Here is a 24,125-nt window from a genome sequence, read left to right on the forward strand (position 1 = left end):
GCTCCTAACTGCTTGCCTGCCTGCCTGCCTGCCTGCCTGCCTGATGCCCCCTAACCCGTCTGCCTGTCTGCCTGATCGCCCCTAACCGCGTCTGCCTTGGCCCCGCACCCGGGACCCAGGATTCCCTCCTCTGGCAAGCTGCAGGCACCCAAGACCCGGGCTTTCCTCCCTCTGCATCAGGCCTCTAGTATTGATAATAACATTTTATCTCTGTCAGGTCTGGGGCATTTCTGAGCCTATTGGGGGTTGTTCATGCCCCAGTAATTCCAGTGAAGGAAAATACCCGCCCCTCCACTTTGCTTTGCTCCATAGCACACCTGAAAATTGAACTGCCTTGTGCTTTTAGCCCCTTGTAGAAATTTTGGTGAAATAAATTTTAGTATTTTCTTTCAACATTCTTGGCATCTGGATAAAAACAAATCAAGAGGCTTCACTTAGAAATCTTTTCCACGTTTCTCAAATTTGGCCTATTTCTTTATAGCAAATGTGTTTTTGTTTATTTTTCCTTTCCTGAGGATAAATTATTTTCTTAAAAGTTCTTGGATATTTTGGGTAAGTAAATTTCTACAGGAACATCTCATTTTCCCTCCCAAACTTTTCCAGAGTGAATTCAATCTATGTAGCAAAACTAAGCACCATATGCCTCTTCACTGTTTTCCACAGTGGCTGCACCAGTCTGCATTCCCACCAGCAGTGCATGAGGCAGCGGTTCTCAACCTGTGGGTCGCGACCCCTTTGGGGGTCTAATGACCCTTTCACGGGGGTCGCCTAAGACCATAGGAAAACACATATATAATTACATATTGTTTTCATGATTAATCACTATGCTTTAATTATGTTCAATTTGTAACAATGAAAATACATCCTGCATATCAGATATTTACATTATGACTCATAACAGTAGCAAAATTACAGTTATGAAGTAGCAACGAAAATAATTTTATGGTTGGGGGTCACCACAACATGAGGAACTGTATTAAAGGGTCGCAGCATTAGGAAGGTTGAGAACCACTGGCATGAGGGTTCCTTTTTCTCCACATCCTCACCAGCACTTGTTGTTTGTTGACTCATTGATGATAGCCATTCTGAGGGGTGTAAGATGATACCACATTGTGGTTACAATTGTATTTCTCTGATGATTAGTGACTTTGAGCATTTTTTTTCACTTGTCTCTTGGCCTTCTGTATGTTCACTTTGGAGAAGTGTTTATTTAGGTTCTTTGCCCATTTTTTAATTGGATTTCTTTCTTTTGTTAAATTGTATGAGTCCCCTATATATTTTGGAGATTAAACCCTTATCAGATGTATCATTGGCAAATATGTTCTCCCATGTAGTGGGCTCTCTTAGTATGTTGATGATTGTTTCTTTTGCATTGCAGAAGCTTTTTATTTTCATGTAGTCCCATTTGCTTATTTTCTCTTCAGTTTCCATTGCCCCAGTAGATTCACTTGCCTCTTTAATTTTGGATACTGTAACCTCCCTGGGAGGAGTAAGAGTTAATGGAGTTTCTGAGGAGAAAACCCCACTTCCACTATACATTTTTCTTTGTATATTTTGATCTGACCCTTTGTTCCATTGTTGATATGCTTATTGAATTATCAAAGCAGTGGAGTGCAATGGGGTGGAGAGAGAAAAGTAAACAGTTATAAAAGGATGCTACTAATTTAGAAAATGAACATAAAATCTGGTAATTTCTGAAGGAAACCTTTTTCAAGTGCTTAATTGGTTGATATATATATATATATGTCAACCAATCTTTTTGTATTCTTTTGTCATATATATTTATTTATATATTTGCCTTTAGTTAAAGTCGTTGAAGAGAGTTGAAGATATATATTATATATATATCTATATCTATAGATATATATATATAGATATATATATAGATAGATAGATAGATAGATAGATACTCTTTACTATATAGGAAATGAGAAGAAATTAGTCCTTGTTCAGTTTCAGTTTTTCTTCTACTTATGTGATGTTGAGAGCAAGTTATATAACTTCTGTTATCAGGTGTAATAAGGGCAATGGGACTGGAATAGGTAGCTTTATTCAAATTCCAACTCCTCTACCACTTGCCCTTTGTCAAGCTCCTTATAGGAATTATCCCATCTATCTTTCCTACAAATTTAATAGATAATATAATTAGCACCATTTACAGATGAGTAAATAGACTTGAAAGAACAGGTAACCCAAGGCAACTTAAACTCTCTAAAGTCTGTTTGCTCCTCTTTAAATGGAGCTAATGATAGTATCTACTAAGTATCTTAGAAAGTTGAGATAATTTCTAGGAGGTGCTTGGCAAAGAATAGGTACTAAAAAAAAATCAGCCTTTATTGTTATTTAAATCTCATTATGATGATCAACTGAGACAGCATCTATAAAAGAAATTTCATAAGTTATAAAGAGCTACATACATTTTAACTATCATTCATGTTCATTGTATAATGACTATAAAACTTTATTTTTTTAAAAAAGGAAAAAAAAATAGAAGCTTTCTTGAACTTCCCACCTGAGAGCTAAGTGTTTAAAATTTTGTCACTTCTTAGAAGTTTATATCTGAGAAATTGGAACAGAAAACCTTTGATAATAATGTAAGAATTTTTAAGAGAGTTTTGATAATATCAGTTACTGGAACTTTTTTACTGAAATTGTTGAAACTCACATGATAACAAAGAGAAATAATAGTATTACTCAAGTTAAAGAAAAAAAAACGCTAAAGAACTACTAGATGTTTTACAGCAATTCAAAAGCACATTCTCTAGAAAAGAGGAAAACAGGAATGGCATATATATATTTTCAAATTAGTGCATGATGTTTCTGATATTTAAAAAAATCTAGTAAATTTCATATTTTACCAATTTGATTGACTAATTTACACATCATAGTGATTTTCCAAATACTAGGAGGAAAAATTATACAAGTGGGGGAGAAGTACACAGTACACACTTTTATCTACCACCAGATGTAAGGCATTTATTCCTAGTGTATCAACAAAAATAAAAAAAGGGATTGTTTCCATAGCGACATTAGCTAAACAGAAAATGTGCTTGCTAAGATCACTATTTTGTTTTTAAAGCCTGAGCACTGAGCAAATTGGCAGCCTGTGAGAGTTAATTAAACTCAAATGTAAATTATTTAAAAGTAAAAAGAAATTAAGATAGCGTGGCAGGAATGATAAATAGTTAACTACCAGTCAAAGAGTAGCCTGAGGTAAAAGAAACAAATCCCCTTTGATAGAATAAGAATCAAAGGCAGGGTGTGGGAGGAGGAGCACCAGAGATGGCAAATCAGGATTGTAAAATGAAAAGGGTGGAATGTGGCTGAAGCAGATACAATCTGACGGGATCTTGGGTGCAGTGCAGTATATTTATACCAGAATGATATGTACCTGTTAGATTTTACCTGCAATAAGATAAAAGAACTCCTTTTCCCCCTTCTTAATTAGTAGTAGTTAATGTTGATAAAAGTGTCACTGCTGTTTTGTTTTGCAAAAATCTCATTTAATCCTTAACTATTCTGTGAAACTGGTCCTATTACCTGTGTTTTACAGATGAAGAAGCAGAAACACAGAGAAATGAAATAACTCCTCCCATATTTTATTTTTTTAGATGTTATTTATTTTTACAATTTATCTTTATTGTTGAAAGTATTACAGATGTCCTCTCTAGCCCAGGCCTTCACTACACTCTTTTCTCCTGTATTTTCAAAGTCAATACATGTTTTATGGTTTCCTGAGTTCTTGAACAAGCCCTCCACGAAAGTTCAACTAAAAGTAAAATCTTCAGAACTATATTCAGAATAGCTGGTGGAAAATTTTATGTGATATTTTTAGTTGCCATGGAATATAAGGATGTTTTTGCATTTACCCAGTACATTATGGGTAGTAGCTGCCCATGTCTAATATTTGTCTGCAGAACAGTTTTGGTGCAGTGGGAGGTGATGGATGTCTATGTGAGTTCATTTGGAAAATTAATTACTCAGGCTATTTTAAAACTCTTGAATTATGACAAGGGAAATATACGGATAAATACTTTTAGGGATTATAAAATGCTGAAAGATAAATTCTATATGAAATGATCCTTTACTGATGGTATAAACCTTTTAAGTTACTTTCCACTGTAGGGTATCAAAATAAATTTGGTAGATGCTTTTGATCTGCTCTAACTGCCAATCTTTTTTAAAAAAATATATTTTCATTTGTTTGATACATATGCAAACTTATGTGTAGGCATACTTGAAACTAAAGATAAATTACAAAAATGTATTCTTTTGTCATATATATTTATGTATATATTTGCCTTTAGTTAAAGTCGTTGAAGAGAGTTGAAGCTTTTAGATTCACCTGTTTTTTTTTCTTAGAAAAAAGAAAAGTAGAAAGTATTACAGATTAATTTTAAAGGTACTTCCCAATCTGCTACACTACATCATTTTATTACGTCAGTTTGCATCATATTCAATTAAACTGTTTTTGCTATTTTCTTATTCTAATAAGGCCCACGTTAACTTTGACACTTTTTTAGATTTATAGAAAGGCACAGCCTCACACAAACCATCTGACAGTGAAAAGTGGCCTTCCCACATTTTTCTCCTTCTTTTTAAGCAGTTGTGTACTTTTTCAGGTCTTTTGTATTAACTGAGTGCTGCAAAGATTTGATTATTTCCTTATAAGTGTAGCAAATTTTCCTCTTCTCCCTCGCATAAGCTTTTGTGCTTGATGCTTTATTTGAGAACCAGTACATTAAAAACAAAATGAAACCTGGAGCTTACACAACTTCCTGCAAATTACAAGTAGTGGGCTTGGTAGAACTAAGCAAGTTTGAGCCCACTTAGTATCCTGTATCCAAGAAACAGAGGAAGGAAGGGGAGAATTATAAAACTATAAGTATAAAGCAGTGTGTTTCAATAATATATTTCAAAGAGGAAAAATAATAAGATAATATAATTTTAGATAATTCTAAATTGCATTTTTATCAATTCTAATTATCTTTAGGACATTTTTTGAGGATTTAATACAGTTTCTATATACATTGGTATTGTGTTCTGTACCACAGTCATTTTACATATGTTTTAAAAAATCATTTTTTCTTACTTATTTTAGTTTTCAAATTAAAGTTAATTTTCTCAGCAACAAAGCTAAAAAACTATAAAATCAGTAAAAATAAGACTGTAAATCATGATCAAACTTCTGAGTTGTTATCCGTCTACCTGTGGACTTCTGCCTCACCCTTTCATCTCCATTGTGTCTGAATTTACCAGGTTTATTTTTCCAAAAGGTATAGAGCCATTTGTTGTTATTTTATTTCCCATTGCTACAAGAGCTCGATGTTAAGATCATATAAATTTTCTGCTTGAACAATGCTCTGATTTTTATTTTAGAGCGGTACTTCTCAAAAGTGCACATTAGAATCACTGGAGGTCTTGTTAAAACATAGGCTAATGAGGCTCACCCCAAGAATTTCTGATTAAATAGGTGCTGAGTAGGTTTTGAGAATGTGCATGTCTAGTGGTTCCCAGGTGATGCTGCTCCTGCTGGTCTGGGCGCCCTTTGAGAAGCACTATTCTAGGGATGCTGAGACGTAAGCAGGGCATAAAACGCATGCTCAGTAAAGAACTGAGGACAAACTAAATGTATCAGTTAAATGATGTTGAGGGTTTGAAAATATGGAGACGGATTCGTGAACATTGTTATGGAAGCGGACTCAACTAGGTATGGTGCTTCAAGAAATATCAAGGCTCTGAGGTTTTACCCTTCTTGCCAGCTAACAAGCTAGCTCACCACAGTTTCGAAGATTCAGGAGACTCCCTGAGTCAGACACAATGGGTTTGATGATTCCTACGCAGCAGGCAGCTTGGTATTGTGTTACCACCAGTTCCTCCTGACCCTCAAGTCCATGCAGAGTAGTTCAGGTAGGCACTGTGTGTGCCATGGGTCTGTGTTGCAGCCCAGGAAACCTGGGATTGGAAAAACCCATCTTTTAAATGGGGACTCCCAGCAAACCTGCTTAACTTTCCCCCCACAGATTATTCTTATTTTCTGGAGCAACAAATAACTCTGGAGGGAGACATGCTGGCTGTCTGCCCAGGCTGTTTGGTATTCTTGAAAAGATAGGAGCAAAGGCTCCTGAATATGTGGTCCCCTAATACAGTGGTTCTCAACCTTGGCTGCACATTAGAATCACCTGGGAAGCTTTTTAAAATCCTGATTTCTGGGCCGCATCCTCCGGAAATTCTGTTTCTTTGTTATGGGCTGGGGCCACAACATTAGTAACAAACAGAATTTCCAGAGGATGAGGCCCAGAAGTCAGGATTGTAAAAAGATTCCCAGGTGATTCTAATGTGCAGCCGAGGTTGAGAACCACTGTCCTAATATAAGTAGTCTGATGTTTTAGCTTAACTGTTTGGGACTCTAGAGCCAATTATTAATAGGGTTAAGGGCTAGACTAGTTTTAGGAACTGTTTTTGTTTTGTTTTCTTTTCTTTTCCTCTCCACTGACCAGATTCTCTTCCTTCTCCACACTGATCATTTATTGAGTTTCTGAATCCACATTAGTATTCAACATTTAGAGAACAAGGCAACTGATTATAAATTAGCTCTAGAATCCTAGAGTGGGATTATATGGATTAGCTTGGATCCCTGCCACATCCCCAGCCAAATTCTACTAAGTTTTAAGGATCAGGTGGGGACGAATTAATACACCAACTTTTACCAATTGAGTGGTGATGAATTAATCTAGCAATATGCTTGTCATGTAGAAAGACAACTTTTGTGGCCTCTCAAAGTGTCATGATAATGAATAATGATGATCTAGTGAACCTAGTTATAAATCTTGATAAGCTGAGAGAAAACCTTGAAAACACTTGGAAATGATGATTTCCACATTCGCACACATGTTAATTGAGTGCCTGCTCTCTGCTGTATTGTGTAAAGTGCGTGAGGTGTACAGACATGAAAGAGCTTCTTCTTATACTTAAGGAACTCACACTTAATGTTTTATTGAAAGATAGAAGAAAGCCAGAGAACCAGAAAGAGTGAGGGAGAGAGAGACAGAAAGAGAGAGAGAAGAAATTGAGTACAACATAAAGGGTGTCAGAACAGTGTAAACATATGGCTCTAGTAAAGGGCAATAGTTTATTTTTGTTGCTTCTACTTAGAACAATGCTTCTCAAAGAGTAATTAAATCCATATGTCTAATAGAGCTAAAATATTCCCCTCTAGAAGAATGTTTTCAAAGTTTAATCCAAGGAAAAGGTGTACTCTATTAAACATACAGAATTCTGGGAATGACCCCAGGTATGGAATCAGAATCTTTGGGTGAATGTGGGGTTGAGTGGGTTCGTATGAAGTCCAAGTATGTTGAACACGCTCATCTGGTAATTCTTTAGATTTGTCAAAGTGTAAAGCTGATGTGGAAATTATGTTCATTTGAACAATCTTTTATTTTATTGTTTTGTGCTGTAGAGCCAAAAATAGGTAATGATAATTACCGGTTATATATTATTTACATTTGCTACCACTGAAAGGAATTTTACCATTCTTACCAGATGACATCTCCTTTACCCTGGCTTCTGTATTCCAAGAGTCTGCCAATTTATTTGGGGCTAATTACATCTCTGAAGATTAGACTTGAAGCTTTGTGATTAATTTCAAAAGCATTTCGTGAATATAACAGATCCAGGGCTGAAATCTATATAACACGATCCAGAAACCATATTCCAAAAGATTTATTTTTCACTGGGCCACAAATAGAATGAATGATGACTGGCTTTACTTTTAGCAACTTTTATTTATATATTTTGCATATGGTATACTCCCTTAAAACTTGCAATGGAAGGAGAAATCATGTTTATATTATGAGATTTTTATTTCACATAACCTGGAATGAAATGAATTGTAAGAAAATGATAGATTATTAAAAAGAATTAATCTGTAGCCTTATATAGCACTTTATGCAGTATGAGATTTATATGTGATTTGGATTAATACAATAAATTAGTATTTTACTATTTTTATAGTTCTTCTCATGTCAAAATTCCAGTATTTGCAGAAGTGTTAAAATATTTGAATAGACATAAATAACAAGACTATATACTTTATTCTCCTGGGTCAGTCTATTTACAACTAATTTTAATGAATAGTAAAAATCATATATTATGTAGCTTGTTCTGTTTCTCTTAAGAAACAATAGTCAAGAAGGCAAACTCCCTTTTTTCTTCTTAATTATCTTAAAAAGATAGACTGGTGCTAAGCTATTTAATCAGGATTTGGTAGAATTTCTTAAATTATTGAAGTATATTTTTCTAAATTACAGCAGAATTTTATTAAAAATAACCTTTGTGTCTTGTAGTCATTTTGGGATTGCCCAGCTGGAAAAACAAAAGTGAGTTTGAAAAAACAAGAAATTTAATGATTATAATTATGTGCTCATGTTTTGTGTTATTAAACAAAACCAGAACGTCTGCAAAAACATATTTTAGGCAAGCCTAAGTAAAACATAAAAACAGTGTTTAGTCATCTTTGTAAGAGTGGGCTTGCTAACCCAAAGCACCACAGTGAAAGGGGATCAAAACGTCTTTGGGTAAGTTGTCTGGCTTAAATGTTGATTTAGCATCTTTCAAACTGTACCAGTAATACCTGTGCAGAAACAATGATAATGAGAAAGGATAGGTAGGACTGCATTTACAAATAAGGCCTGTTACTATCTTCTGATGATAAAGATGCAATAATAGCATAGTGTTTTAGTGCTAAAAAAGAGTTATAGAGATGGCTACAGCTTTGTTTCCTTGAGGGTTCTTCTTTCTTCTTGGAACCTTATCTTTACTTTCAAAACCCTGATTAAACCATTTCTCAAAACTCCCTGACATTAATTGATTCTCTTGTTCAATCTAAACCATGACTTCCAATGATTATGGGTTTCTCTCTAGGAATATCAGCCCTCTCCCCCCACTAAAGCTGGTGCGGGTTTTCTTTGGCATTCAGCTACACACAACCTTGGAAAAATAGACAGTATTGACATCAGATAACATTTACATACTTAAAAAATATTTGTCAAACAATGCCAAAGAATATAGACTAATTCATTATACTGATTACTATGGGTAGAGAAATTGGTTAAAGGAGATAAATAAAGTGAGCTTCAAGGTTATTTGTAATATTTTATTTTTTCCAAAATAGTTATTAAAGCAAATATAAAAAATAAGTATGAATTCTGGGTCATGGGTTCCAGAATGTTTTTAGGCTTTTCACTATTTTTCATATTTCATAATGATCTACTCTTTCTCATTTTATTTATGAAAAAAATAAAATAAAATTGAACTCATTTTATTGACTATTATATTAAACTCACATTCCTTGAATTGCTTATACTTTGGGACCACCATATGGGTCTTCAAGAGCTTTTTGGCTTGGCAACATACAGTTAAAATATAGGGACCATTCAAATGTTTTCATTTGTTTCACTCAGATATATATATGTTGAAGTGGTCAGCAGTGATTGTAATTCTAACATAGCTTATTCTATGAAGTTATATTTGTAAGCTTCAAATGGAAACAAAATTTTATTGAGTTTATAATGTACTAGATATTTAGCATACCAAACATAAAGTATATAAAGGAGTTATTATTCTTAGATGCAGAAAAATGTTGAGTTCATTGCCTAAAATTTCATAGTTAGTGAATGGAAGCACCAGAATTGGGAACCAGATCTGTCTGGTTTAAACGTACATGCTCATTATACTGTACCTCCAAAATAATTTATTGTACCTGTACATTTTTCTTCAAAACCTATGTCTATTATTCAACTAAATTTGCCATTTTAAAATGATAATATTAGACCATTCAATTGATTATCCTGATTTTACTATGTTAAGAACATTGGATGAAGATAGGCAAAATTCATTAAAATGATAAAAATTGTCAAATAGACATAATACTATTGCTTTTCCTTATATGGTATTAATTATTTGAACATTAATCACATAACACATGCATATTTTACTTGGATTAGTCTATTGTGATTAGTCTAAAGCTCTATTACCTCTTTATATATATGTATATATAAATGTGTGTATATATATATACATATACATATTTATTATTGATTTCAGAGAGGAAGGAAGAGGGAGAGAGAGATAGAAACATCAAAGATGAGAGAGAATCATTGATTGGCTGCCACCTGTACGCCCTCCCACTGGGGATAGAGCCCGCAACCAGGGCATGTGCCCTTGACTAGAATTGAAACCTGGGACCCTTCAGTCTTCAGACCAATGCTCTATCCACTGAGCCAAACAGACTGGGGCTCTATTACCTCTGTATTAGGAAGAAATGTCTTGACATACACTAGCCAAAGAGATTGTTTCTTTGAGTGATGTTTTTAAGTCAATTCTTAATTAACATGAATATCAACATTATTAGAGTTTAACTCAACTGGCATATGATCCCTGAAGGTTTCCTTTCAAAGCTATCAAAAGAAAATTTTTAATAATTAAATATATTAGAAAATTTATTTTATCTTTCATCTGCAATTACCTGACAGTCTAGGAAGCAAATTATAAACAGGTTTGGAAAATAGTCTCTTTCCAAGAAAAAATATATGTAGGTATTGTTAAGGAAGAATGATAGAATTATTTCTTTATACACTGTATAATTATAGGGCTTTGATTAGACTTTCATATCACCTGCCAAAATTCAATGCCAGTGGAAGAGATAAAGACATGTCAAAAAGTGAAGGTTGAGAATGAATAGGCCTTCAAGGGAGCTGATCTTTCTCTGATCTGATAAAACGTCTCCCTTTCTCTATTTCTGTTTTTGTTTTTTTTTTCTTTCCTGCAGATCACTGCATATCAAAAGCTTTCTCTCTGAATAGCAGTAGTCTCTCAGGATTTGAGGACAGGACCTATGTAAAGAAAGTTCTAAAACTGACATACAGTTTTTTGTTGTTTTTGTTTTCAGTCTTTAGAAATGTCTAAAAATTTGCTTGGAAATTTCCCATTAATCTGAAATAGTTCTCTACCAGTGGTTTTGTTTTTGACAGTGCTTTGTCTTCATATAGTCTGTCAATGACTAGTGATGTTCACACTTTTGATGGGTTTAATGGATATTAAAGATTGTTCTTGTGGAATGAGCAAAACCTTTGGAGTCAGAAGGCTTAGCTTAAAGTCCATTTTGTTAAATTTGTGAGTCCTAAAAAAGTCATTAATATGATTTTCTATTTTATTATGCTCAAACCAATAGGTAGGTAGGGATGCACAGACATCTGTGACATTGTTTATATATTTATTGCTTTATACTCAAAGGATTTTTAAATACATATGCTGTTTCATTTATAATAAAGCCATTTAATGAATCTTTCTGGCATATCTTAATATGATCAGAATTAAGTTTTAGTTTTCTGTCAAAGGTAGTTATGCTGAGCTGGGTTCTTTGTTTCTATCTGGTGCTTGGTCTGATTTTAATGATTGATACTATTACTATTAATTAAATGAGAAAAATATTATATTTCCTGTAATAAATTATTGTTATAGACTACACTTATATAGCCAACTATGGAAACAGGGATACTCTACCAAGCAAACGTTCACATTTTATTAGGTAGGAATTTTATCAATCTTAACACATTTGCTTGTGGCATTTAATGGTCAATCATTGGCTTTAGAAAGAAATGTCACCTGACCAGAATAGAAGTTAATTAGGGACTTGAAGTGTCATTTTTCTGTAAGTCATGACTAGCTGGTCTTTTGCCACAAGAAAGATCACCACCAGCAACTATTTGTTTTAGTCCCCAAGATAGACTATTTAAGCATCTAAAGTTCAGTGTTATGCTTTATCATGAGATTTGCTGGATTAAAATATATTTTGTTAATTTCTTTATGAACAAAGAAGGTAACAGTAGTGCATTTCATAACTGTATTTTCAGATTTCCAAGCTAAGGATATAAAATTTAGCAATTTTTGAGCTTCAACCAACCTTTTAAAATACACTTTGCCTTCCTTCCTTCCTTCCTTCCTTCCTTCCTTCCTTCCTTCCTTCCTTCCTTCCTTCCTTCCTTCCTTCCTCCCTCCCTCCCTCCCTCCCTCCCTCCCTCTTCACCTGAGGATATTTTCATTGATGTTTTAGAGAGGGAAAGGAAGAGAGAAAGAGAGAGAGAAACATTAATCAGTTGCCTCCCATACACACCCCGACCTGGGATCAAACCAACAACCTAAGTATGCGACCTGACCAAGAGTTGAACCCACAGCCTTCTAGTGTACAGACAATGCTCCAACCAACTGAGCCACACCAGCCAGGGTCACGTTTTTTTCATATATAACTACAGCGTGCCCCCCCCCAAATGTATACACATTTTACCAGCTGATAGCTCAATTTTGAAAATGAAATGTATTTTAATAAACATTGCCTTTATAATTATTCAAAATATGTGTATCCTTTTGGGGGGATACCCCTATATATGTCTTTAAGTTTCTAAAACTATTTATGAATTTTGTGACAAATGGCACTTATTTTATAAAATTAGTGTTTAAAAGCATATATTAGAAATAGAGCTAATTTGGGCTTTCCTCCCTGGAGGATAATTGTCTTATAGTTTGTTGCTATTGTTCATCCCTCTTTAATTTTTTTTTTCTAGAAGTAAACTGTAATGATTACTGTCATTGTGGCTAATTAAGCATGGATTGTGTTTATATCATAAGCCATGTGATTCTGGATCAGATCACTTTAGTTGTCCTTTCTCATGCTCTCTAGAATAGAGAACAGCGTGGTAGAGTTTGAGCTCCTACCTTAAAAACTGTATTTCCCTGTGGCTGAATATCCCCCAGTGTGTTTTGTTTGATGGGGGAGGAGGTGTGGTAGAGGAACAATCCTTCTTCTGTGCACTGTGAAAGGAAAAAATCTTAATATTCTTCTCCAAGACATAAAGGCATTTTAGAGTTCTAATATTTTTAATCTAAAAAATATTTAACTTATTTGTATTTTATCTAGTATTTTCTTTAAATCCACAAAATACTTAAGTTTGTTGTTTGCCCCATACATATGAATGTTCAGCTGTTAAAAATATTACCTTATGTTACCTGTTAAAAATGAGGGAAGACTTACACTTTGAATTTGTCAAGAATATCACTTGATGTTTATCTTCTCATTCTGCCTTTTCTTTCTTTATCTTCCCACACTGAGGCTTTCTGATGAAGAAATTGCTTCCATTTCCATTTCATTTGCTGTTGTCTTATTCACTATTTTTGCTACATTTCCACACTGAATTTGAGTTTCCAAAAGTAGTGTGATGAAATGTTACTGAAGGGTATGCATTCTTTTAACTTTGCTGTTTAGTTATTTGTTTTTGTAGGGATAAAGAGTAAAGAACCTTTTTTGTTTACTCTGGTACAATTTCTAATGTTTACTAGCCCCTATTACATCCCATTTGTGCCTGGTGGCTGATAGCCGAAACCTTTGTCATTTAAAATTGCTGGACAATTTTCCTCTTAATTCAGCTTAGGGACTCTTAAATTGAGATCTCCCATTAGCTAATAGTTTATAGTCATGGATTATACTTATATAATAGTTAGAAAAATGAACAGATTATATTAAATAGCAGGGAATAGAGCTCAATACACCAATATAAAAAAAAACTGCTCTAAAGGTTGTTCCCATTTTCCAGTGTAGTCTGGATTTGCTAGAAAGAGCACACTCTGAAGCATAGTTCATTGTGAAAGATTAAACACATGCACCAGCGAATCACTAGGAGATTTGTACTTTTTACAAACCTAACCTGATCATTTATCTCTTAGTAAATGAGTATAATACCTTCACAATGATTACATGGGGACCCCCCAAAATGTATACACACTTTGAATGATCATAAAGTCAGTGTTTATTAACATACAGTTCATTTTCAAAATTTAAATGTATATTTTTAATGATTGCAGAGAAGAAGGGAGAGGGAGAAAGAGACAGAAATATCAATGATGAAAGAGAAACATTGATTGGCTGCCTCCTTCACACCCCACACTGGGTATCGAGCCTGCAACCTGGGCATATGACCGGGAATCGAGCCATGTCCTCCTGGTTCATAAGTTAATTCTCAACCACTGAGCAACGCTGGCCAGGCCATTTTAACAATTTATGAGAATCTACAGAAATGAAGAATTTTTTTTTCCACACCTGTTTTCTTTTTTAAAAAATATATTTTATTGATTTTTTACAGAGAGGAAGGGAGAGGGATAGAGAGTTAGAAACATTGATGAGAGAGGAACATCGATCAGCTGCCTCCTGCACACCCCCCACTGGGGATGTCCCCGCAACCAAGGTACATGCCCTTGACTGGAGTCGAACCTGGGACCCTTCAGTCCGCAGGCCAACGCTCCATCCACTGAGCCAAACCGGTTAGGGCAGCACCTGTTTTCTAACTGAGGACTCTCTGGTCTGGCACTGCTGATAACAGGAAGCAATGGAATCGCAAATATCAAGAATCATTTTATTCAATATCTGTGCACCCTCAATCCATCAACTGTTGCCTGTTTTGCACCATAAACTTTATCTTTTATGTATCTCCATAAGAAAAGTCTAGTGGATAAATTTTCTGTGTTCAAAGTTTAGTGTGGCTTCACCCATTATTTTAAATCAGTTAAACCTGGAAAGGAGTGAAAATTAAGTGAGTTATCAGCTGATAAAGTCGGTCTACATGTTTTTGGAACACCCTGCATTTGATGTTATATTTGTCCTGTTTCTTTCTGCCATTGTCTTTTAACTGTGTGTGTGTGTGTGTGTGTGTGTGTGTGTGTGTGTGTGTGTGTATTGGGGATGGTGGTGGCGGGGGGCAAGCAGGGCAGGCCCCAGATGCACACACTAAGCTATTTTCCCACATGGACACAGAGTGCAAATAGATTCATAATTACTCTTCAGAGTTACATAGCTGTTATACATACCATTTCCTCTCTGCCCAGCACTGTATATATAACTCATTTAATCCTTTGAACAATCCATGAGGCAGATTCTCACATTATTCACATAAGAAAATGGGAGGAGAAACTTAATTTTTGCTAAGTTTGCACAGCTAGTATGCAGCAGGGTTGGTATTTAAACCCAGGTAGTCTGGCTTAATCTCTTTACTCTTAATCACTAAATGTTCCTGTCTCTTGTAAAACCTTATTACATGGAGAACATAATAGTAACACCAGGAAATACAAAGAGAAAAACCTAAACACCAGAGAAGGAAAAAAATAATCTACCTACAAAAAGTATTAGGAGATGGACAATAGGTAGCTTATCATCAGCCTAGGGAAATAAGTCAGTCTACAATTCTCTAACTCATTTAGTATATAAGAGTGAAGGTAAATGAAGCCAAATTCAGGTGTAACGATTGTGACAGCTTGCTACTACTCACAGGTTATCTCTGAACTATTAAGAATGTTCTTCAGCAAGGTGGACATTATCACATTGTTGTGACTTTTGGTAAAATAAAAACAATGAAGTATGATAGTAACAAAGTGCCTAGTACAATGCTTAGTGTATATTTAATGATTTTTCAATGTCATTTCCTTTCTGCTTATATAGAAATACTAGAGGCCCGATGCACAAAATTCGTGCAAGAGTAGACCTTCCTTCCTCTAGTTGCTGGCACCGGCTTCCCTCTGGCACCCGGGACCCGGGCTTTCCTCCAGCCTCCAGCAGGCACCCAGGACCCGGGTTTTCCTCGCAGCCCTGGCTTCGTCAGGAAGGTCGTCCGGAAGGACGTCTGGTCTAATTAGCATTTTATGCTTTTATTATTATAGATATCCTATACAGGAATGTACTAACAACAACCTACCAAGATTAAAATACTCTATTGACTGAAGCTTTCTCTAAAAACTAAAATGTTAGTCGTTTTAAGTATATATATACATATATATATACATATATATATGTATATATATATATATATATATACTTAAAACGACTAACATTTTAGTTTTTAGAGATTTTAGAGAAGAAGGGGGAAGGAGAGAGAGATTGAAACATCAATGATGAGAGAGAATTATTGATCGGCTGCCTCCTGCACACCCCCTGCTGGGTATCAAGCCCGGGACCTGGGTATGTGCCCTGCAGGAACGGAACCATGACCTTCTGGTTCATAGGCTGACCTCTGAGCCACACTGCCCAGGTTGAAATGTTAGTTTTTGATAGAAAGCACTTGAAGGGGACATTACTGCCCATGATGTCAGAGCCCATGAACTTCATGGTATTCAAGAGTAGTACTTTACTTATATTACTAAAAAGGTAAATAGATGTACTGTTTATCAACTTCAGTAGGTTATATTACTTAATCATTTAGACTTTATGAATTATAAATAAGGAGTCACTTCTGTTTTTTGCCTTCATAAGTGATTTCAAAACCCAAAGACTATATAATGATTACATATTTATGTGGTCATTTTCATTCTAAGATTTATTGTTTTCTTTTCAGCGCCTGGCTTTGGAAGCAGAGAAAGTTCAAGCCGCCCACCAGTGGAGGGAGGATTTTGCAGTAAGGACCCTTTTTTTACCAATTGGTTTAAATAAATGATGCGCTGTGTCTTTATAGTTATGATTCCATTAATATTATTTAGTGATGAAATCTTACAGTTTATAGGACCAAATATAGCTATAGTTTGTTGCTTTAAAAAAAATTGCTTTTCAATAATCAGGGCCAATTAAGTTATTCCAAATGTTCCTGCTTATGTTCTATATTTTTTTAAAAGAAGAGTTCATTGAAATGTTCTTCCACACTCAAAGGTATTTATAAAATTAATTACAGTAAAAAATAACATTACATTACAATATCTGAATAAACTTTGTAGATATATTAGTTGAAAAACAAGTGGCATTTTAAAATTCTGAGTTTGTGAGAAGCGACTTGCATATGATAATCACCTTTATAGTGGGCAATGTGATTAAAGTGAGAATAAATGTATTAAACCTCTTGAAATTTAATTTGCTCCATGTTAGCTGGAAGTAATCTTTCATCTACTCTGGCCCACTTTTAGAAATGCCAACTTATATTAACTTTTCCATGTATATTTTTTGATAAACTTATTTTGTTCAACAAGACTCATTGTGCTAATTATACAAATAGCAGAAATTATTCTTGTAATGATTTCTATCTACCTACCTATCATCTGTCTATCATCTATCATCTATGTATATATCTTATCTGTCTTCTTACAGCTAAGGGGGACAGTGAAAAAGTCTATCTTTAATAGTCAGTTAAAATATTTCTGCTACATATTTGAACTTTTCACTTATATTGAACATTTTTTAGTGTCTGATTACAGAAAAATTATAGACAGTTCATTTTGAGCATGTTAAAATAGGAACCAAGTATGAGTAACAGTTTGATTATATTGTTCAATTGTCTTTGAATGTTTTGCAAACCTAAATCTCAAATTTGAAGGTTAAGAAAGTTGTGCTTCAACAGAACACTAAATTGAGGTTCTGTAATTAGCATGTTTCCTTTGTGTTTGTATGATTATACTGTATATGAAAGGAAAATATACTCATTTATTGAACTCTTAGTCTACTAAGTGGAGACTCACTACTGTCAGTTTGATTCTTTCCATAAATTGATCATATTGCTTGATTTATTGGCATCATGTAGATACTGCCTTGGTCCACAATTGTTTGACATAGGTAGGTTAAAAAAGATCAATTTGTCATCCATAATATATAAAGAAAACAATCAATGATTAAATTAAAAAAGATAACCTTTGAGTACTGAGGGCAATTTGTAAACTCATCCAATATAGATTTTACATTGTAGTTGTTACTTTTAGATAAAAGGAAACTTGAATATTTTTGTTTTTTGATTAGACAAAAATGCAGCCAAAGTAATTTACCCAAATAAGTATCCTTTTGATTAACTAATCTTCAAATCCTCCCCCGCTTTAGGTGGCATAGTAAAGTCCTGTGTAAGACATAATAGATGTGAAGCTGGACCATATATTCTGCCTAGAATTGCTGTAGTAAAATTGGTTCTGTTTTAGTTTAAATCACAAGTAATTCTGAGCACCCCAAAATCAAGTTTATCCAGATTGGCTTCTTTTGTATATAGATTCCATTGCTTTCAAAAAGCTTTTCTTTGAATTAAAGGAATTTGATAATATTTTACATAGTCATTGATTAGTTGTATGTCATTTTTAGATCTCTAAGGAACAATGTGTTTGAAAATAATTTGGCAAGTAGGGATGTAGTAATGCCTTTTATATCACTGGTGTTGTTTTATTCAATTATTATGTTACTGTTCTGTGGATATAATGTTTTTTTCCCCCAGATATATTGTGAACTTTTTGATATCAAGCTGATTAACACTAAATTAACATTTTGGCAATGATTTATTTCTCCTGATGGAAGTAATAGGTGACCATTGTAGATGTCACAAAAACTTTCAATGTGTGTTAGCTATTACTATATTATATTTAATTCAAACCATAATTATTTGTAAGGCACTCTATCATTTATTTATTGCTAAGAAAGGAAAAAGAAGCCAATTAGATTATGATGTACCAGCAATTTGAATCTGTATTCTTTCTTGTCAGATGTTAAAATGTGGGAAAAATTACCTTGAAATGTAATTCCTATTACCTATTTTCTCATTGTCTATATCCAATGAGAATCACTGCTAGGAAAATTTATGCAAGAGGACAAATTAGTCCCATAATGACACAAAAGCCATGCCTAAATCTTATAGGGTAAAATAGAAAAAAAATACTTTACCCAGTAAATGTTAAGAGTTCTTAGCAAATAGTAGTCACAGTGTGGAGAATTCTTGAACAAATTCTGTTCTTAATTTCCCCCTAGATTACCTCACACTTTATTTAGGACATATGAACATATTGATTGACATTAAAAGAGATTGTTAATGAAAAAACAGATTCGGCCACTTTAGAGCCCTGTCAACTCATTTTTTGAGTTCTTCTTGAAAAACGATATTCAGGGGACATGTGTCTGTCACAGTTTGCACACTGAGAATTCATATTTTCCATTATCTTACCATGTCAGTCATACCTAACGTCTTTACAAGAGTCCTTCCCTTTCAAATACCATGGCTGATAGAAGGGTCAGATAATGGTGGTTTTGTATTTGAAGAATAGGACCTGAATGAAGATCATCTAACCTTCAGACTCAAATAAGTAAATAGTGCAAAAATAAGACACTTTTCCCCTTTTCCTATTTTTGTTGTTGTTGATAAACTAGATGATGCTTCAGTTCATATATAGAAAGGTTAAGCAACTACTTCAAGGCCATTTATACAAATCAAATTAAAATTTGTGCCTGGCTCTGGTTGGAACTTAGAAATCACCACCATGAAATCTCCCCTTATTTTGTGGGAGCTCACAAAACAATTGCAGATTTTAGCAATGTCTTAACTAAACACTTAAAAATGTTTAATTTGAAGTTAAATGCCACCTTATTTTAAAAAGTCCTTCTTTGAAACTATATAAGACTTTTATCTTTTGAGGTATTTAACAATTTGCATCAGTGCAATATTTCTTTAATGCCATCCTTCAATAATTTAACACTAAGATGATTTAGAAGGCAGAAATAATTTCCTAAGAGGTACATTAACATTTCAAAAAGAAATATAATATTCTGATTCTTCCCCCAAGTCTAAGTAGGCCAGTTTTATTAATATTACTTAGGCAAAATGTTGATTAACTTTCCCTACTGTGTAATGTAGAGAAGTCTCACGGACAACAAGAACAAAAGGCAAAGTACTAAAACGCTGGCAACAAGAAACAGATCATGTAATTCACACTCTCCCTCAGCTCAATTCCCAATTGAATGTACAATTAAGGGAATAAAGGGCATACACTCTAAATGGATTAAGAGTTGTGCGGTCATGCATTTACAAGTTCAAACCATATTTGTAAATAAGCCATGTCTGCCAGCTGCTTTTCAGGACTCCTTACAACATACGGGTGTTAAAGGTGACATTTCGGGTCATTTATGATGGACGAATTATTTTTTTAAGAGCAGGTGGGAGGAGGAAAAAAGAATTTGGAAAACTAATTGCTCCACATGAAATAATTGCTGCTGTTTCTATAGAACGGATCTTTCCAATTGCATTTGAAATCTCATTTGATTGTATTGCAATGGTTGGTTAACTATAACAGTCTTATTTCCAACTAAGCCTGCAATATTAATTGTACTTACACATGTATAAACATGAGGGGGGCCTAATTTGTATTTTAATAAGAAGGATCTTTATGTTTGGGTTATTAGCATCAGCTTGTTACTGTGTAGGCTTAGTACAGACGTCTAGAAATTGGCCAGTAATTAAACCTTTGAGGAGCTGTTTTTAGCTTCAGCTTCACAGAGAAACTAAATTAGAAGGTGAAAAATTTTCTAGTGAAATTGAATGTTATTGAGTGTCAATCAGGATAAGTTAGTTCAAATTTAGCTTTAATTATATATACAGGGGTGGACAAAAGTAGGTTTACAGTTGTGAGTATGCTGAACAGAGTTAATAAAGCTATTGTAATAATCATAACCTGCATATGTCTTTCCATGCAAACAACTCTAAACCTACTCTTGCCCACCCATATGTGTGTGAGTGTGTGTGTGTGTGTGTGTGTGTGTGTGTAATCACTTTGCCCAAATCACATTATGAAATGTTGCTTTAAAAATAGTAATATTAAACATTTTGTGTTTATATGAATTAAATTAATAGGTACTGGTATTATGTATTTCACTATTTCACCTATCCTATTCATTTCATGGAATTGGATTATTTCTATTGATTGCAGCACAAACAGTTATAAACACGTGAGCCATAAAAACATACTTCATTTTTTTTGGTTATAATGTATAAAGATAAACGCTATTCTAAATTATAATTAGGTGTAGGTCCTGGATATGAAAGAGCTGAATTTTTAGTGATTAAATAGTGGGGGAGTAAAATAAAAGTGGGAAAGCAGTGTTCTGTCTTAGAGTATAAATGAATGAATTTAATAGATGGTCAAAGGGACCTATTAGTCTCTCTTAGTTTCTAACTTTGGCTGAATTGCTGTTTCGAATCAAGAACTTGCATATTTAATTTTTTGTTGTTGTTGTTGTTGTTTTTTTGCAACACTTGTATGTAGGAAAACAATCAATTTTTACTGCTGCTTTCTTTTAAGATTCTTTGTCAGTCTTTCCTCATTATTAAGATAGATGGAAAGGAGCCACAGTGCAAAATTGACTTACTCCCAAATTGTGGGAAACCAATTTAATAGAAAAGACTCAAGCAAATTTATGGTGTTTTGTCCTTCTGTTTATTCATACTTATAAATACTCATGGTAAGAGCTTATAAAACAGCAGAGTAGAGAAAAATAAACATGGGGAATAACCCCTATCTTATTTTCTTATGTTGAAAAATAGAAAACATAAAATATTTATTCATTAATAACCTAGCCAATAATATTGTTTTAATTTTTAACAATTTTTAATATTTTCTAATGACCTTCCAGACCTCTTGATTATTTTTTACTAGAGGCCCAGTGCACAAAATTCATGCACAGGTAGGGTCCCTAGGCCTGACCGATCAGATGCCTCGATTCCCTGCCTCCCCACTTCCTCCTTCCCTTGCTGCCCACCCACATGCCACCACCATGCAGTTCCCTCCACCTCCTCCTTTCCTCACTTCCTCAGCACCACTGTTCACCCTCAATGTTCCACGCTGCCCCCTGGTGGTCAGTGCATGTCATAGCGAGTGATCGAACTCCTGGTCTCCTGGTTGAACTCCTGAGGGGACACTTTGCATGTTAGCCTTTTATATATATAGATAAAGCCAAGGTCACATTATAGTACAATAGAACCCCTAAAGATTTATGTCATGGTTATTACCCAGATATACGTCATGGTTATTACCCTGGGATAATGCAAACCTAGATCTAAATGAGGCTGGGTATATTTCTTTCTTTTTTTTGCCCCCCCCCCCCGCTCCTCTCAGAAAGGGAGGGATAAATAGGAAAGGACAGGTATCTGTGACTTAGAAAGTGGAGTGATGGATATTGAGTCTATGTTTTTCAAGACCAGTCTGTTGCCTCATTAACCTGAAATTGAGCTAATGAAAAAATTGCTAAATTATTGAGAAATGCCTAGAAATGATGCCAGTATTCTAAAAATTCTAGCCATGCAGTGCACCCAGGATCATCCTCATCAATGTTTAAGTTAGAGTAGATTATTGCCATCAGCTGGTGCCAAATTACAGTGTTGAAGAGAGTTTTTGAATTTAGAGATTTTATTAACTTTTTATAACTTGACTTGCATCTTATTAAAAGTTCTCAAATCCTCCCACAACCACATCAAAATTACAACTAAATTACAGAATAGCCATCATTCACAACTGCCTCAAATCTAGCTGAATCATACAACTAGGGATTTAAAGAAGAAGTTACATGGAGACTGGTAGGAGGAGCTGGAGACACAGAATGAGCTGGTGCCACAGCACATGTGGTGGATAAAAATCCGGAGGAAAATCTCAGCTGCATATGTCTCCCCTGAGGAGCAGGTGTTCCAGCACCACACCAGGCCTCACAGCCAAGGGTTCCAGAGCCAGGAAGAGAAGTCTCCATAACTCTGGTTGTAAAAACCAGCTTGGATTATGACTGAGTGAGAGATAAGGCTGCTGGAGTCCCAGGCAGTTAATCTTAAAGAGCCCATGCAAGAACCTATTGAGACTCACTCCTTCCAAGCTCCAGCACTGGGGCAGAAGCTTGAAAGGAACCAGGGAAACAGGGGAGGAACAGCATTGTCTGGCATCAGAATGAGAGTCGATGGGTGAGAACTTCTTTCTGCCAGACAAAAGTGTTGGCAGAGTTTATTGTTCTTTTTTTGAGACCTGCCCCCTCTCTCCACAGAGCTGGCAGAATGGTGCCATATCTGATTGTCCATCAACATGGTTCATCCTGTTTGTCCTTCCCTAGTGATTCCCCGAGATCTTGCCCCAAGCCATTTCCAGTGGTTTTCATACAAATGGCTCATCTGGCTTCTCCATATCCCCTACCTCTTTCTAAGGGCCCTGCACTAGCGGCAGCATACCTTGGTTTGCAGCTTGGCCTCTACTGGGCACCTCCATGTCAAGTAACAGCCATCTGCAGATTGCTCTGTGGTCATGCCAGGTAGCCCCAGGAAGTACACAGGTGCTGGCTGGCCTTACATCTCCCAAGAGGCCCCAGAGCCACTGGACCCAGTAGACAACTTCAAACCACTCTATTAGAACCCTACCACCTCAAGGAGCTACACACTCAAGGGGCAGACTCAGTGAGCACTAAAGCCACCCTGAATCATGTCCTGGGTCGACACCTGCACAGTAGCTGTGCTGTAGTCACAGTTGATCAGTCTGGGGATCTATCCTTCCCAGAGACATTCCAGTGACTATGAAGGCTCAACTACACTAGGACAGCGCACATAGCCACACAGGTTGAGGAGGCTGTGCCACTGGGCCCTATAGGATACTTATTACACAGGGCCACTTTACCAAGTCTGGTAGATGTACTATCGCTACCTAATACATAGAAACAAACATAGGGAAGCTGTCAAAACATGAAGACAAAGAAACAGGTCCAAAATGAGAAAACAGGAGAAATATCCAGAAAAAAGAGCTAAATAAAATAGAGGCAATAGTGGTTATATGGATGTTCAAGGAATTCAGGGAAAACTTCAACAGCATAAGAGAAGACATGGAAACTATAAAACAGAATCAGTCAGAAATGAAGGATATATTAACTGAAATGATGAATAATTTACAGGGAATCAACAGTAGAGTAGATGATGTTGTGAATCAATTCATCCAATCAGAATAGCAAAAAATACCCAATCAGAAAAGCAAATAGAAAACAAGGAATCATTCCCCCCAAAAGGAAAATAGTGTAAGGAGCCTCTGGGACAACTTCAAATGTACCCCACATTTGCATCATGGGGATACCAGAAGGAGAAGAGAGAGAGAGAGCAAGAAATTGAAACACTATTTGAAAAAATAATGACAAAACTTCCATAACTTGGTGAAGCAAATAGACATACAAGTCCAGGAAGCATAGAGTCGTCCCAAACAAGAAGCCAAAGAGGCTTACACCAAGACACATCATGGTTAAAATAAAAAATATTGTAGACAAGGAGAGAATCTTAAAAGCAGCAGCG

General features: G+C 35.2%; 1 protein-coding gene across 1 annotated transcript in view; it reads left to right on the forward strand.

Annotated features, from left to right (window-relative positions):
- CACNA2D1 (calcium channel, voltage-dependent, alpha 2/delta subunit 1) overlaps positions 1-24,125 on the forward strand; it is a 328,431-nt gene that overhangs the window by 130,871 nt on the left and 173,435 nt on the right. The window contains exon 4 of the mRNA XM_014528178.1: positions 16,434-16,493. Within this exon, the coding sequence (XP_014383664.1) occupies positions 16,434-16,493 (60 nt within the window). The remainder of the gene's footprint in view (positions 1-16,433; positions 16,494-24,125) is intronic.

This window comes from Myotis brandtii, unplaced genomic scaffold, assembly GCF_000412655.1.
Source record: "Myotis brandtii unplaced genomic scaffold, ASM41265v1 scaffold621, whole genome shotgun sequence".
Lineage (NCBI taxonomy): Eukaryota > Metazoa > Chordata > Mammalia > Chiroptera > Vespertilionidae > Myotis > Myotis brandtii.